Genomic DNA, 18,278 nt, shown 5'->3' with positions numbered 1-18,278 from the left:
CATGTATTATGTCCTCAGGGACGTGAGAAGACGACAGACGTCTCTGACGGCGTGTGTGTGTGTGCATCTGGCAATCATATGACAACGCCGGCTTGGCTTCCCTAGTATTACCCTAGTATTCTCTATTCTACCCACTACACTATGCTGCTAATTAAATACGCCATGCCATTCTTTTGCTTCGTTCACATCGTCGTCGTCGTCGCGTCACATGACCGTTATCTCCTCTACCAATATTAATATTTTCTTCATTTTTTTTTCTCTTACAGTGAACAATGAACAAAGTTCTACCGATACCAAGAATTCGTTACAATCGTCGTCAATCGACAAAAACAGGCCGGGAAGTTGTTCGACCGCAAACTAACAGGTGCTTTGTTTGAGTGCGTTTCTTTTTTTTTCATAGATAGTTTTTGTTTCTCTCACCCAAAATTATAGGGAAAAGAGTCTTTTTTTCCCGACATCAATTGAACCATCTTTCTTGGATTCCGGCTGCTAAAGGGAGTACACATGTAGTTCATTAAAATTTTCAAAGTAGCGAGCTTTTGTATTTCGGATAACAGATCCTCATTTAGCGAAGCGATTTATTTTTTCCATAATTTGATTTTCTTCGGAATCGAAAGGAAATTTCAGTGGACAACACGTCCTCAAATGGATATTAGTAGGGGTTTGCAGCGTTTTTTTTGTATCTTTTTAAATTGAGTTCACCAAACTTAGATATGCGTCAATGATAACGTTTCCAGAGAACTTCGTTTCCAGCCAGGAGCTAAAGCGATGAGAATTTTTTTAAGATAGAGGTCAATATCCGATCGATAACGTTAAGGATCGAACCCTGACGTGAATGTGTAAATTTTAGTGGATTTTTGGAGCACATAATAGAGTTTTAGAAGGACAACGTTAGCAATTCTTCGAGGAAAACATCATCAATAAAAGTTTATTTTTTCCTGAAATTTATTATAGCTACTTAAATGCACTTACTTTAATAAATTACAACGCTTACTCCATAAAATTTGACAATAATAATAACCGTGTACGATAATAGAGATGTGATGAAGAGCACGATTTTTTTAAAAAATAATTTCCTTTCTAGGGAATACATCCCCAAGACTTCCCAAGTATAAACGTTATAAACTTTGCTTTGAAAAAAAACACGGACAGAAATAGATATCTGATCGAGTTTTCAAAGTGTTTGTGACGCTTGCTTTTTTGCATGTTTTAAATAAAGTCGGCATTACTTCTAAACGAAAAAAGTAGAAAATTAGAAAAAAAAATCATAGAAAATAGATTTTGTTCCATCTACTGTAGGTACAAATGCCACCTGACCTTATTTCTTTTATTAGGTTATTCTCATTTTCTTCATTTTAATGTGCCACATGATTTTCTCCCATTCTACTTGTTATTTATAACCACCAAATTGTCGGGAAACGGGAAAAAGCCTCCTGTCGTCCTGAGCTCATATCCAATCTACTCTGCAATGCATATCCAGTCTTCAGGAATGGAAGAAAATCAAGTGGCACGTTAAAAGCAAGAAAATGAAAATAAGCTTATAGAAAAAATACTTCAGGTGGCATTATTAGCATCCAGGATACATCCTTAGGAGGACAAATACGATGAAAATAAAATTATTGAGAGCTTCTTTCTATATCTTTCTTCTTCTTCTTTCTTCTATCTATACTCTTCGGTATTACTTGATTAATTTGCTGACGCAAACCCAACTGCAACTGCACTTCGTTGTGGGACCAAGCCGTTCGTATCAGAGAAACATCCTAATGGCCGCTTATCGGCCAGAGATCATTTATCCACAGTTGCACAAGTGATACTGTAAGCGGGCTCAAAAACCTTCTGCTCGGGACCGACAGGATGAATCGGTTTCGATCGGCTTCGCTAAATACGATCAAGTTATGCTTTAGAACTTCTTGCAGAAATTTGTGATCAAGTCCCGCGACGAAGTTCGAGTATTTCCGGGAACCTTTACCACTGCCAAAAACTTCAACGTGGTTGAATTCTTGATAGAAAATTAGTTGAAGTCATGAGAGGGATATTTTCCTATTAATATTACGAAAAATATGTATTATTATTAATATTTATGTTCTCCTGTTTTGCCAACGAGTTTTGGTGAAATAGTTCAAAAACCACGTGTTTGCCAAAGGCTTAAAAATGGTTCGAGACATCGATGCTATGCATATCCCATCGAACTCCTCCCTTCCTCACTTACCCTCGATATTGTTCTTACCACACTACGCAAGAACTCTAAAAGGAAAACAGACTTACCAGTCTCACTGACTAGCGGTGCTGGTGAATAACCGCATTCTTACAGATTGTCATCCAAGTTTAATGAGATCTACACACTGTGCAGTATCCTTAAATATTGGTGTCTGGATAGTGTTAAAGGCATCACCCCACGAATCTGGAGTGGTGTGGATTTCCGATGGCTAATGACTATACGGGGTCATAGATTGAGAAAAGGGGGGAAAACCCCCTTTTTTCCCTTTTTCCAAAAAAAAAGCCAAAAAAAAAGGGGGAAAAAAAAAAAGGGGGCCCCCCCAAAAAAGCCTCGTAAAAAAAAAAACCCCCCCAAAAACCAAAAAATAAAAAAAAAAAACACCCTTCCCCCCCCCCCCCTTTGGTTTTTTTTTTTAAAAAAAAAAAAAAAAAAAAATCTGTACGACCCCGGTCATAGATTGCAGAAAGAGGTGGAATAGCTCTCATTTCTTCCTAATTTCCGTAAAAAACGGCCCGGAAGATGCGGCGCCGCACAAGGCTGGCGCGCTCCAGTCGAACTCCTTGTAGAAAAGAAGTGCGCCAGAACGCCTGAAGCCGTATCTTCCGGGCCGTTTTTTTACGGCAATTAGGAAGAAATGGACGGAATCACCCCCCTCTCCGTAGTCTCCCATCCCGTATACGAATACTCCACCTGAAATCCGTACCACCTCAGATTCGTGGAGTGATGCCTTTAAGGACCTTATATCTTATAACTCACAGAGTGTTACGAAAGGCATAATATCATTAGTGGTTGAAGTGGTTGAAGCACTAATTTCTCTTATTCATGGATGGATTCCTGACGGGAATCAGGAGTGCTTCTGATGTCTTCCTGGCAGATATTTCTTTCTCATGCGCTAATGTCGTACACTTTAGTTTAATCTCATTCCACTGATGTTTCTCATTCTTGTGCCGCGCTCTCATTAATGTCAACAAACTTCCACGCCTTTTACCACCCGAATGTTCTCTGATACGCGAGTTCAGTATCTTTCTATTTTCTCCAATATAAATGCTATCATCAATATTAATAGTAAGTATATTAATAAATAGTACTAACTAATATTATTCCATGTTATTTTTTGTCTTTTTTCCATTGAGAATTTTCACCGTGGGACCTTTTCCCCGCCCACTTCTTATTCGTCGACACTGAGTAACTTGATAACATGTTTAGTCGTGAATCGCAGATCACATACTTGTTCTAACATGTTTACACTCTTGTTTGAGCACCATTTTGTCAACCAGTAACTGCTGTGAAGAAAAGAGGCGTATCGCCTGCTCTCCGCGTTCATTCCCTCAGGGTCCCTTAGGGTGACCCGTCTGAATGGTCTCTTAATCTTTGAGTTAGTTTTTAAATGAGATATATCTGTGTCTAGGTGCCGTACTTTCAAATAATTTTTTTCCCTCGAGACGGGGGTGGCGCAATCGCGGTAAGAGGTTCGTTTGCGACTGAACGGTCGATGGCTCGAAGCTGCTCTAGAGCCAACCAAGCCTTTCATCCATCTGAGGTCGATAAATTGGTACCGAACTGGTGGCTTAAAGGCACCACCCCACGAATCTGTGGTGGTGCGACTTTCAAGTGGGTTATGCCTACACGGAGTCGTAGATTATGGAGAGAAGGGTGATTCTGTCCATTTCATCTTAATTGCCGTAAAAAAACGGCCCGGAAGAGACGGCTTCGAGCGTTCCGGCGCGCTATTTTCCGCAACGAGTTCGATTGGAGCGCGCCAGCCGTGTGCATGCGCAGCGTCTTCCGGGCTGTTTTTTTTCAACGACAATTAGGAAGAAATGGACGGATTCACCCTCCTCTTCATCATCTACGACCCCGTAAAGGGACTCTCCAACTGAAATCCGCAGCACCCCAGATTCGTGAGGTGCGGAATAAAGAAGGAATAAAACACCTGGCTTGGCCACCGCAGATTACGGTAGGGCTGCACACACCATCATAAACCTCAAGCGAATTTCTGAAGTTTCTTCTTCTTATATTTCTATTATATTTCTTATATTATTTCAAAAAATTCTGAAGTGAATTCGAACCCCTAGGTGCATCTCCAAACAGTTTATCAACGTCGTGCACCTTATCTTTTATGTCTTTTTTATGTTAGCTTAGCCAAGTGTTTGATGTATGTAGCCATTGTTATTTTTGTATTAGAGAACCTTTCTGATTTATTGCTGTCTCATTTCTCAAACTGTGTGTCTGCCTGCCTCGACCTAGAGCTGTTGGAATAGCAGATCCAAGAATTTGAGGATGAATGAAATATGGCAAAAATGTGGATTTGGAGTAGAAAATTCGTGTCAGATGTTCTTTTTTTTTTGCTGAACAAACTTTATTAATTTGGGTGGTTTCATTTCACATCACTCAGTTTTCGATATTTTTATTTTATATTTTTATTTTTCGATAACGTTGAGATTTTAGCGGCAAATTGATCCCATCCACAATTTCCCAAAAATAGCGAGCAGGACGAGGCGACGCATGCATAAGTAGCCACGCCCACATTGCAATTTTTTGCAATAGTTGCACTATAAATCACTAAATTTAGTTCTATTTGTCACACGAGGTTTCCTTCCTTTTTTTTTCTTTACTGTCATTTTCTCTTCACTATAAATAAATTAAGAGTCTGGAGAAAAGATTAAATTTCCATCACGTCTCTGTTATTTTCGTAAAATAGAGCGTGTAACAGCTGACCTGAAAACAACGTAAATTTATTTTCCCCTCAAAAGACATTCTTCATTACGTCAAAATTTGTGTAAACACAACAATCCACATCTATTTCGTCTCAAAAGTCTGAATTCAACACGATTTTTTCTATGAAATTCCATCAGGATGCTAGCAACTGCTCGCTGTATTCTTCGGTGAGTGTGTGTGAATTTGAGTGACGTATCGTTGTTTTTCTATCCGTTTTTTTCTTCAAATTTGAATGCTTTTTTTTTTCTGAAAACCCTGCCATTTTCAAAGTGCAGACAAATTTTTACGTAAACTTGTCTTAGCATCGATTCTTTTCCTGCCATATAAATACAGAGAAATTTGAAATGAATTGCAATAATTATGTGCTAGCGTAGCCTGAAGTCATAACTGTGAGTGTTTCCATGGACCTAAGCTTCCACATCATTCATCATGTCACATCAAAGCATTAAAGAATCGTTGAAGCCACATAAAACCACATAAAATTGTCCATCCATTATTTTCCTTTATTTTGATTCTGGTATGGAATTATAGTTTCTATTTACTTATTTTTTACATATTTAGTTTTAATCTTTGTCACAAGTATCGGAATTTTTGGTGTGGCCACAAAAATTGCAATTAAGCACAGGGTGGCGAAAAATTACGTGCGCGTGATATTTGACATTGACAAAATTAATGCGAAGGTCTGTCAAAAAGAGATTCTTAAGACGTCTGTGGTTTCATCGAAGCAAAATCACCTCAATTTTATTTTTAAACAGGATTGGGCTACTACAGCCCATAAAGCCAAAACAACGATCCACTCTTCCTTGAGACCAAGATTGAGTCTTTTTTTTTCGCGAAGGATCTGTGGCCTAATTCGAACAACGCGGATCTCAATTCATTAAACTTTTCTGTTTTGGAGGTTTACATATTTTATTTATTGGTTTTATTCCCATTCTCTCATCGATTTGACGGTCCCCGAAACCATCGATAGATTAACGAATTGACGCTTATATCAAAGCTGTTAGTGGCCATTTTGAAGATTGTTTGTGTTTATAAAATGTTTTGGCTCATTGTTTTATGAACATGAAGTTTCTTTAATGTTTTTTTTGGCAGAAAAAGTAAAGTTTGAACTTTTTTCAATGGCTCCTATAATTTTTCCCTATCGTTTATGTTTCTAGAACTGTTTCCAGAAGACTACAATAAATTCTCCATAAAAACAAGTGACCTTCAGCTTCAAATCTAAGGATCGTGTAGTTACCTAGTTCAAAAACGTATGAATGATTTAAAATCCGCTCGACAATTGTTCTGGAGAATAATTGATGCTCATCATGGTAATTATTCATATGTCACATTGTCTTTTACGCAGTCACGCGACTTCTTAGCTATCCTTGGATTTCTTCCCGGCGTTACTTTCTTCCTCGGCGATCGTAGATCATCTTAGCGCTTAATTCATTTCCATTTCTTCTTCTACCAATTTATTTTCACTCTCGGTTAGTTCGGTTTTTTCAAAGACATTTTCTCAAAATTCATAGAAAATTAATAAATAATAATAAATTTTAAAAAAAATAAGTTCTTAAACTTTCTTGTGACTTTATCTTCTTTCGTCTGTTCGTTTTCAAATTCTCCTGACACCTCTACGAAAAGTAAATCGAAAAGAAATGATGCCATGAAATCAAAAGTTTTCAGAAACACAATTTTCAAATTTTGTGAGTTTTTTTCGGCAATACAATTATTTCTCGTATGTAGTTTGAGGGATTGTGAGAATTTGAAATTATCACATGACATCGAGCAACGTGATCTTTCAGGAATATGTAATTACGTGCGGAGTTCAGACGCATATTTTAAAATAGCATAACATATAATCTTTAAATATGTACAATAATCTCGCATATGTACTCATTCTTTTCGGGACCCTATGGGACCGAAATATCCGTCAGAGCGTCCGTTTTTCATTTTTCCTCAAAATCAGCACAATTCACAACTTCTTTCAGATCTACCATAAGTCATTGACTCGCCGTCGGGCATCAGATTTGACCTTTACGGATGCTCAAACATGGTTACCATTATTGTTTTTCTCTAAAAAAAAAACGCCGCTTTTAAATGGAGGACAGGAAGGAAATGAGCTATAAATGTTCTTATTGTTAGCTTTTCGGGAGAATTTTGCCTTTCATTCATTACTGGACAAATGTATCTGCACAGGAAATATAAGTAATAGTAATATAGTAGATAAATATAATATAAAATATAATGTATCGGGAAGTATAACAAATTTCCTTTGGATTTTTACCGTATGAAACACGAGTAGGGGGATCGCATGTTTGAAAAGATCGAACGAATTGTCTTTCCTCAATTTTCGAACCTATTAATGAGTTATGTTTTGCTTATGCACTACATTTTCCTCCACACTTTCCATATTTCCCATTCATTCGATTTTCCAGACTTTTTTTTGTGAAAGAGATAAATGAGATGCCACTTTTTTGCGAAGCGCGAAAATTCGAGTTAGAGTTAATGAATAGAGGTTTCCAACTAGTTAATTGTTTTGTCCATGAAAAATATTGGATATCCTTTAGAACAATCTTTGCAGTTCGAATGTTCTCTTGTCTTGAAACCTCGGCATATTCTGTTTGTGTTTTGTGATAGTGTGCCTGCGAGGTTTTTAGATGGAATCCTTTATTTGTTTGACGTTTTGGCTTTTTTAGCCGTCTTCAGAGGCCTAAATAGTGGATTACTGGAGCAATGCTACGCTTATCCCACACGCAGACCCAGGGTAGTGTGGTACTTGACGGGATAAACGTAGCATAGCTCCAGTCATCCTCTATTTAAGCCTCTGAAGACAGCGAAAAAGCTGAAACGTCAGGCAAATAAAAGGGTTTCATCTAAAAACCTCGCAGGCACACTATCACGAAACAATCTTTGCAGTTTTCAAAGAAATGTGTAATTTAATTTCGGCATTGATTTCTTGAGGTTTCAGGTGACTTTTTAATTCCCAAACTTTAGGTGAGTTTTTAGTTCCCAAAGTTGCTTCAAATCCAGTTCGAGCGGGATCCATGGCTTTGCGCTTCAAAATTCCCAACATTTTCCATTTTAGTTCTCTCAAGCGCACAGAATTGGCTTTGTTTATGAGTAATGGCCTCAGGCGAGCCATAAATAAACCTGAAAAAAAAACAGAAACCTATGTTTAAAAAAGCCTAACAACCTTAACATAGTACAACATAAACCTTAGCCATAAGTATAACCAATTCTGTTCTTCTATTCTTTATCGTGTTCTTCGTCCGGAAAAAAATTCAGTTCGTAGCGTTTGTTAGTGGCTCAATGGATTTTATGCTCTCCTCATACGCATCTCCATAGTAATATTCGTCTTCCACGAATTCGAAATTCGAGTTCCCGTCGTCGCCGCTGAACGTTGAGATCACATTACTCCGTCCACCGTCATGCTTCTTGGATATGGATGGATGTGTTGTCTTTGGTGGTGGTGGTGGTGGAGTTGAACGAAAATCGAATAGCCGGCGTTAGTGGGAGCCAGTCGACCGTTTCTGAAATCTCATTCCATTCTCGCGGCCGCCATCCGCTGCTATAGTAGTATAACTTGCGTCCGATCAATAGTGTATGTTTGACGACGCGTTCGTTTCCCCGAGAGACCTAACTATGGTGGGCGTGGTCAAATCATCAATTATTTCTAGACGAGTTAGACTGAGGCAGAGTTTAGGTAATTAACGACAATAACGACGATATGGGTGCATTTACTGTAATTTTTGCTTTTATTAAGTTTAATCCTAAATTACTTCCGTTTTGTTCTTCGTATATTTATTATGAAGATGATTTATTATGATTCTATGGTGATTCTGACCTATTGAGGTTCTCCACTAACTCTCTTGTTGTATGTCGTGGATTTCGTCCCAACATTGACTTCAAGATATCTTCATCAAAGTCGGAAAGGGGACCCCTATCTCTTGGTTCATCTTTCAGGGTCCCATCTTAAGGAAGAAATTTGTGAAACCATTTTCTGATCGCCTGATCGGTTTTCGCTCCTTCTTCATACAAACTGTGGATTTTTTGACCTGTGGCCATTTCTTTTTTTTCTAAATTCCTTTCAATTAATTTAATTTTAATTCCTTTTTTAAACTTCCGAAGCATCACATGCCGTTGACGTGGTTTTTGATTTTCCATTTTTAAGGTGCACAAAAATTTTTTTAGAAGTAACGTGCACAACATTAGACTACTGTCTAAAGACTAACTCTGAAGTTTTGCTTGCGTAGGGACAACAAAAATATCTTGCTTCGGTAACCCATTGTAAGCGTAAACAATCACAATACGTGGGTACCATGTTCCTGGACGGAAGTATGGCTACTTATGACTTAACTTAATATTTTAATCACTTGAAAATCTAGGTCGTCATTCTTACGCCAAAGCTTCACAGTCTTGCACGCACATATTTTCTTCAAAATCGTGTACGAAGTAATCCCGTATGCATAACGAGCGGTTCATCAATGATTTATTCGGGAAATTTCTCAGGATTTAGAAAAAAAAAACGGATTTTTTTTGCGAGAAAAAAGACTCTCGATTTCAAATCCGATGATTTGGGGCTTTTTCCAGTCGTTTTGGTTACGTTTGAGGCATATGCACTTTCTTTCGGCACTTCACCTTAATTATTTATTGAATTAATGGGTTATTTTTTTTTAAAGACAGGTCCACTAGTCAAATGGAATTTTTATTTTATCAGTTTACAGAGCTTTTTTGTCACAGAAGGTGGTCATCTGAATTTCGATTAATACTAGGATTTTCATCCTTCTCAGAACGTTTATATCTATCTCCTCTATTCTTGGACATTCATTCATTACTTCCTTTATTTATTATCACTTTTATTATTGTTACTTGTTATTTATTTAGATATTTATATTATTATTGCACCCATACCTATGGAAGGAGTTTATCAATGATTTTTTTTTTTTTTTTTTCTGTTGCTAACCGCTTAGATTGCTTACTCGTATTAGTATTCCTGCGAAAAGAAGAATGACTCATGTTTACTCCTCTAAAATATAAATAAATAAAATATAAGTATAGAACCGCAGGATGTGGTTAATAGGGTAGACAAAAGGAAGTTTACATTCAAAAAAGAAAAACCGGAAGAAGAGTAGGAACAAATTTCCGATTCCAATCACGAATCCTGACGAATTCTAAAACGAAAGCAAACGCACGAAAAAGAACGTGTTTCGAATTTTGTAAATATCGTAGTTCATTTATTCCGGATCGGTTCAAAATGGATTTATCCCATTCTAAACCAGCGACATAATAATTGATTTATAATCAATAATCGATTGAATATGTGCATATGCTATCCATCTCCTGTAAAGAAAACCCTCAAGTGAAGAAAATCCCACATGTTGGCAATCTAACCATCGAGATCGCATCACTAGTATCAATAAATCCAGTTCATAATCCCAAAGGTTTCCGGAGGAGAGGGTTTGAAGATGGCTATAAAGTGATTTTTCCACTATAGAAAAAAATAGTTTTTTCCTGAGACCCTGATTTTTGGTTCAGAATTCTATGAAATGAAATATGTTCTGGAATTCTATGGTGGAGAAAAATCCCCCATCAGATTTGATTGACGAACATAAGGCTGAGCTGTTGTAAAAGCCATAAAATAAAATGTAAAATAATATAAATATAAAATAAATTAATGAAATTACAAAAAAATCTAGTCTATAAATTTACAAATGATATTTATTTATTTATTTATTTATTTATTACGTTCAAAGGCGCGCCCAGAGTAAGAGGCAAGGAATGAATTTAAATAAACAATAGAAAATCCAGCAACGAGAAGAGTAGAATGAGAATATAATTCATTTTGCAGGGATAATTCACAACAGTAAAGCAGTAATAATTTAAAAAAGCACATAATATGAATATAAAGTAATATTAAATATAAAATAAATAAAGTAAAGCGAACCTCAGATCCTGAAATCATGGAAATATATTTAATCCTCATTATTCAGTGGATGTGCAGCGAATCAGCTCGTCAATAGTCGCTGCTATAAAGTTTTAGAGGAAGACAGTGTGAGATAATGTGATCTCATCCCACTTAGTTCAGTTTAAACACATTTTTTTTTTCGTTTAAACACTTTGGCGACACATAAATCCATCGTTTTTCACCTCCCTCACTGAGACGCAAGTCCACTTCCACATAATTCCTGGATTTCTTTTATTGTCTTTCGTTCTCGTTCATGCATGCATTCATTGCTGCTGATGCATAATCTAACTGGATATGTCAATAAAGCACTGTTATGTCCGCAATTTTACGTCTACCATCCATCGAATTAGCCGCAGATTTTATACGGACTCCTCGTTAGGTCCTACGAATTTTCATTGGGTCATTTATTTATTTTTTGTTCTTTCATCCCGCTTAAATGAGACTTCTCATTTTATAAAAGTAGTTTTTCTTTGTTTTTGTTGTTTACAAAAACCATATGTAGCTCGGAATATCCACTGATTTCATTTAATGGAAAATTGTCTCTGAGGATGAAAAGCGAAGAAATTTGCCTCGGAACCAAAAAGAAGTTAGTTCGAGCAAGAAAGAGGAGGAATAATTTTGTAGAAAGGAAGAGAAATGTACTTGAATCATCAAAATACATATTAAGTATTAGATAGCAATGAAGCAGAACTGAAAGCAAGTTCTGTCAATTTTTTTGGGTGAAGATTTTTCAATTTTTCATTTTTTCGAGAGAATTTTGATGTGTGAGTAGTCCCAGATTGATTTGAAACCTATTCAATTTTTTTCGTGAATTTCCAAATTAAAGCGAAATCTGCAAAATTCACGCTTTGAAATTTGTACTATTTTATAAAATAATTACTTTTAAAATAATAATTTTACGAGGAAAAAATCCCTCTGTATGTCGAAACCAAATTTGGGATTTTTTTTTGGATAGCCTTGTCGTATTTAATTTTGACTCAATTTAATTTTTAATTTTTTAAAATATTTTTAATAGGAGTAATATAGGTTCCATGTATGAATTAAAAATTACTCTTTTTTTGTTTACGCTACAGAACATTATCATTTGATTAGTTTTTTTCCGAGTAGAATAACGGATTTTGAGCCATACTCATTAGCGATGGAATGAAATTTGATACTTATGTTTTTCAATAACAACGAGATGAAGGGTTTGAAAAATTTGCATTTCTGCCTGGTTCTGTCATCATCTGGCATCCAATCCGGATATTTTCGAGAAAATAGCTTTGTTTATGCTGTGTTGCTTTGCAGCACATCAATACATCAAACTTTTTTGTGGTTTGTTTTTCCTTCGTAGGAAAAATACTACGTATTGTGTGCATAAGTACGTAATTTTCTCACCAATATACAATTTTCATCCAAATGGCTACATTTATCTTTTCTTTCTTCCATATAAATCCAGAGTAAACATCGTGAAATGTCTTAATTTTGAGAATTTTGACTCTGATCACCCATTTCAGTGCGCAATTTTTACGAGAGAGAATGAAAGAGAGAAAGAGTGAAAGAAAAAAAAAGAAAAAAATCTAGATTAAAAGATTTGTCAAGTCCTCCATGTATTAGTCGTTACGTTAAGATTTGCTGAATGCTATTTTAAGAGCGGATATGTTTGTTTTCCTAAAAGTGCAACCTTTTCATAGCCACTGGATTCCCAACTACTACTTGAATCCTCCTTCAATCAACTACTCAATGTGAAAAGTCTGGATGAATGTGCTTAGGACAATCGCAGCGTATGCGTACCAGTGGATAATTTCATAGCAGTGTAAAACTAGAAGAAAAAAGGGAGGGAATGAATGAATGAATTAATGAATAGATGAATAAACGGAAGAAAATGTGCGGGGAAAGTGTTATCCGAATTAGGATTCAGGATCTGCTTCCTGTATTTTCAATGAAATTGTTTGTTTACTTGTCGAGCTTTGCTCAAATGATTCTCGTGACATTTGAATTTTCTCATCCTATTTGAAAACATACACAAACACATGTCACATTATCCACAGTCATTCCGGATGCTTATTCTCTAGCTGAGAAAAAATGCTTTTTAACTAAGAAGAATTACCTTTGATAAAAATTTTTTCTCTTTTTTTGTCATCGAACTGCATCTTAATTTCATCCGTTTTCGTTTATTTTCCTAATTAGTCATGTTTTCATTAGCATGCTTTCTTTCTTTCTTTCTTTCTTTCTTTCTTTCTCTCTCTCTCTTTCTTTCTTTTTCTATGTCTCTATTTCTTTTTCCTCTTTCTTTCTTTCCCTCTCTCTTTCCTTCTTCCTTTCTTTCTCCATCTCTTTCTTTCTTTCTTTCTTTCTTTCTTTCCTCCACCTTTCTATCTTTATTTCTCTTTCTTTCTCTGAATATCTCTCTCTCTTTGAAAACTTCTCCCTGGAAATCTCTCTAAATTCCGTCCTATTACGGGTGTTACTTTGGAAAAAAAATACACTGATGTTTACGAAAATAAGCTAGGAATATCAAAAAAAATGAAGAAAAAAAAAAGAACTGTGAATACCGTAAACAAGCACATCATTTCATTTAACAAACACATCTTTTGTGAACCGTCTAAATTCTTTTTGTATGGGCTAAGTCACTTATGGCATCTCTCTCTCTTTCTTTCTCTATCACTCTCTTTCTTTTTTCTCTCTTTCCTTCCTTCTTTCATTCTTTCTTTCTGTTTCTTTCTCTGAACATATATATATATATATATATATATATATATATATATATATATATCTGAATGCCTCTTTCATCGGGGAATCTCTCTAAATTCCCGTCCTATTACGGCCGCCATTCTGCTAATCTCACTTGACTACTTTCCAGAACGAATACGTACACGAATTCTATGTACGCATATCCACGAGATGACAGCCGAGTGGCACTAATTTGTTCAAGAGAGCGCCAGCTAGTCACGAGCCGGCCATGAGCAGCCGAGCGGGAGCTCCGCTCCTGCTCACGTGCTCCTGAGGAGAAAAAAAATCTTGAATAAGGCTTTCCCTCCCATATCTTCATGGATCGTTTGATGATTTATGATTTACTGGTCATTATTTCTTTGGTTTCCGGAATTTTTCGTATCCTTTTCATTACTTTATATTATATTAGAGCAGAAATCGGTTAATAAGGTCGTATACAGTTTGCACTTTCGTTCTGACTCTATTTCTCATCTAAATCGTAAATAATATATACACATATATAAAAAAATGCAATATAGTCTATAATAATATATAATACCGTAATACTACAATAGTAATAAAAATCTATTTGTGTAATGTATGTGCAATCTAATTCTGTGCTATTTCTCTCGAACTTTTCGCATCTGGGACCGCACGAATGTATGGTGAAAATGCGCATACGCGTTTGATTTATTCTTTTTTTAAAATAATTTTTAAATTTTAATCAAATAACTGCTAATATTTTGATGGTTTAAGGCTAATTTAAAACTTTGCTTGGCCTGGACCTAATCCAGGGTCGCAAGAGCTCATGCGACTGTTCGATTAATTTTTAATATTTATTTTAATATTCGTGCGACCGGAATGAAGAGGAATAAGTATAGAATGAGAATAATAAAGGAATATGTAGAGGGGACACGCACTATTCAATGAATAGATGGATTGCGTATGGCGCGTGGCATTGGCGTAATATCCAGAGGAAAAGAGCATTATTATATGTACCACAGAGCATGTCACCATAGCTATAGCAGCTAAAACCGGTCATAGTATATTTACTGGAAATTAGAATTCTTGAAAATACTCAACTAGCTGCACAATCGTTAAAAATCCAAGAATTTCTTGTCAGCCCACATACATATCGAATTGTTTTCTGGATGACGGCGACTTCGTGTCTTAATCACGTTTTTTTTATTCCTTCGGCGCGCTGCAAAATCGTTAAAAATCCAAGAATTTCTTGTCAGCCTACATACATATCGAATTTTTTTTTGAAAAGGGGAAATTTTGTCTTTCACGTTTTTTTATTCCTTCTGCGCTCATGCGTGTTTAAAGTAGATTACACTGTTGAATTCTTGTTGAACACGGTGCTTAGCTGTCGTGAGCTCCATGTAAAACTCGTCCATCATATAATGGACGAGTTTTTTTTTGTGATACTCTTCCTTTGTTGCCGAACTTTCCGAATATTCTACGATGCCTTTGTGTTTTTGAACAGAAAGCCAATGTGAGGTTTTTTTCTTTTCGAAATCTTCTATTTTTTTTATACATTTAGAAAAGATTACGCTTATTTTTTCATCTGGCAGCTAATCCCTTTCTTCCTCATTTCCCTTTCCGTTCTTGCACCTGAACCTCATCCGTAGCATCGTAGGTATTCGATAACTTTTTTTTCGTGTGAGTTTCAGATTTCACTTCGACTGAACTAATTTAAAACAAAAGAAAAAAGACTACCCTTGGAAAGTTTTGCGAATAAAAAGTTGGGCAAACGAATAGATTAAGCGGATTTGCACCAGAAAAACGGCTAGTACTATAGTACGGTAGATTGCACTTTGCTGTATTTTTCCGGATAGCAGAGCAAGACGACGGAAATCGCTTTAGGAACATCACAAATCATGTTTCGGTTGCATTCCACGACGCATCGGCAGAGTACACATTACCGTAATAGATTACTACCATAAATAGATAGCTTCACGTACATATTTCCGCACTGATGCTACACCAGTGCATCGCCTTGTCGTTGTTGTCGTGAAAACAGCAGGTTCCCTAAATAAATCAAGTCCGAAAAAAGTTCCCAGCTAAAGGATTTAAAAGTCAAAATCATAAAGTCACTGGCGTATCAATCCACTCGGGATTCGCCAACGCGTTTTACTGGAATTTGTAATCGCTGAGGTTTTGGAACGCGTGTTGGCCCACACAATGACTTGCTGGGGCCAGCCAGTGATCAAGTCAGTGTTTTTATCCTCCCACACAAGTCTGGTACCAATTTATCGACCCCGTAGGGATGAAAGGCTTGGTGAGCACTAGGGCGGATTCGAACACTCGACCGTCTGGCTACAACGGGCATCTAACCGACTGCGCCACACCCGCCCCACTAAAGGATTTAATTATTATTATTAGTTAATTATGCACAAAATGATATTTCGCTCACTATTGACAGCTATATATGAATTTTTCCTTTTTTTTTCTTAAATTCGATTAATATTAATTCTATTGCTATTACCGTACTATAGCGTTGAAACTGATTGGATTACTAAAACTGATTGCCGTCATCTGAAATATTCACAAGAAAAGTTTTAAAAGTTTTCAAGAGTATTCAAAAGAAAAGTTTTAAATAAATAATCGTAAGAATTACACCGATTTCCCCATTATTTATTCATATTTTATAGTACTTTATTAAAAGAACATTTTACCTCCTTTATTGTCTTCCATTCCCTGTTATGAGAGTAACGGAGTTTTTTTTTTTCCACAAAAGAAATCTATTGAAAAATTTTCATCTCTCTTTTACTATGTACCTACTTTTGTTCGCTTTGTGCACACAAATGAGCACGGATGTAAATGCAAGTTTCAATCCAGAAAAGCGACTAATCATATCTTTTTTTCCCTGAGGCTCAAAAAACTGTAGTTCTTTTTTTCAGGAAAAAAGGAACTAACTTCATATGTTGATCTAGAAAGCCGCTGTCAACAAAAAAGAAGAAAACAAAAAGCAAAAGAGAAAAAAAAACAAGAAACAAGACAATAATGGCAAAAAAAAACAGGAGCAACCATTAGCTCAAAGGCATCACTCCACGAATCTGAGGTGGTGAGGCTGGCGCGCTCCAGTCGAACTCTTTGTAGAAAGTAGTGCACCAGAACTCCCGAAGCCGTATCTTCCGGGCCGTGTTCAAGGAAATTAGAAAGAAATGGACGGAATCACCCCTGTCTCCATAATCTACTGTCCCCTATACGAATACTCCACCGGAAATCCGTACCGCCTCAGATTCGTGGAGTGATGCCTTTAAGCACTTAGTTTTTAATTCATGATAATGTTTCGATCTTAATTGATGTGATCGATCAAGCATCATCCAGTGCTTTTATGTTTGCCGTGCATGCTTCGTTCACGCTTTAATTGAAACGCTTGATGGAAGAGGGGGGATTGTGCGTGAGAGCATCTGCCCCAACAACGCATCCGACACAACAATCCATTAACTGCTTTGTAACACATATCATCGAGACCGCTGAAATGTGCATCATGGTCCATAAAATATTCTTTTTTCATTTTTTTTGGAGTGTTTACTAATGCATTGTCACGAGATAAAGATAGTATTTATTCCTGAAATCATTTCTCCTCACTTCTTCTTTCTCGTCTCTCGTTTCTTTTTAAATCGCAGCACTCGTCCAGGTTTTGCTCTTGAAAGACTTAGATGCTAAAATCGCTGACGAATGAGTGACTTTTAGTCGTAGACTCATCGTGGATTTTTCAGGTAAGCAGCACCTCTCACAAGTGGGTGGTCCAAACATTGAGAAAACAATCATCGGGCGACGAGTGCATAGGTGGCTGAGGCGTTGGGGAACAACCATTATTTGGTTCCGTATAGGTGGTCTAATTCCCGGAATCCTTCAAAAACAAAAAAAAATTCCGGAATTCTTCAAAAACAAAGAAAAAAGAACGCTAGAAATCTCAAACGAATGCTGTCAACCCAAGCAGTCTGTTAATGTTTGGAGTCTCAAATTCTTCTGCTTGTTTTATATGTACGTGTTTACGCTTAAATTAAATTACTTAATTTTGAATATCGAATTTTTGGAACTGATTTTTACAGACGCCTTTTACAATCCTTGAATTTTGTATCCTTACTTTCTTTTCGTTATCGAAGTAGGCGCCGCTAAATTGAAAATTATATTACTCTAGCATTTCTAGGAAGGAAAAAAGTGTAGAAAGTAGGAGGAAGTAAAAATAAAATAAATCAGAAAATGATAATTAAATAAAGTAGTTGGTAGGAAGAAATCATAAAAAAAAAAGTAACAGAGTAAAATAGAAAGCAGGAAATCGGAAGAATAATCTCGCTTCATGGAGGTACTGTGGATTGTTAAAATACAGATTTGTTGATATTTATTATATTTTGATTTGAATTACGGATATTTTCGTTTGAACATCTCTGGATCCTCTCCGCATACGCTTTATCGGTTTCTTCGCATTTGATTCTGCTTTGTGATGTGACGTATATGCCAGAACCGGGACATTAACAATTAGATACGAAGTGGCGCAAGAATCTCCTCAGTAAGTAACAGTCAAACTGAAAAAATTTAATAATTAATTAATTTTTTTAGTCCTCACATGGCAATCCATGTGTTCAAGAATGGAGTACATATACAACAAACAAATAACAAAAAATAAAACCAGCTAAAGAATAGTAATGAGGACACTGAACGTCACTGAATACATCTGAAGAAACCTCCAAT

At 36.3% G+C, this 18,278-nt stretch overlaps 1 protein-coding gene across 2 annotated transcripts in view; it reads left to right on the top strand.

Annotated features, from left to right (window-relative positions):
* Positions 1 to 272: 272 nt before the first annotated feature.
* The window catches only part of RB195_016962 (uncharacterized protein), a gene marked incomplete at both ends in the record, with an annotated part of 44,921 nt that continues 26,915 nt past the window's right edge, over positions 273 to 18,278 (top strand). For both annotated transcript variants that reach the window (XM_064183731.1, XM_064183730.1), the window contains one exon: positions 273 to 364. In XM_064183731.1, coding sequence (XP_064039611.1) covers positions 273 to 364 — 92 coding nt within the window. The remainder of the gene's footprint in view (positions 365 to 18,278) is intronic.

The sequence above is a fragment of the Necator americanus genome, chromosome II (assembly GCF_031761385.1).
Source record: "Necator americanus strain Aroian chromosome II, whole genome shotgun sequence".
Classification (NCBI taxonomy): Eukaryota; Metazoa; Nematoda; class Chromadorea; order Rhabditida; family Ancylostomatidae; genus Necator; species Necator americanus.
This window is presented reverse-complemented; position numbering and strand designations above follow the sequence as displayed.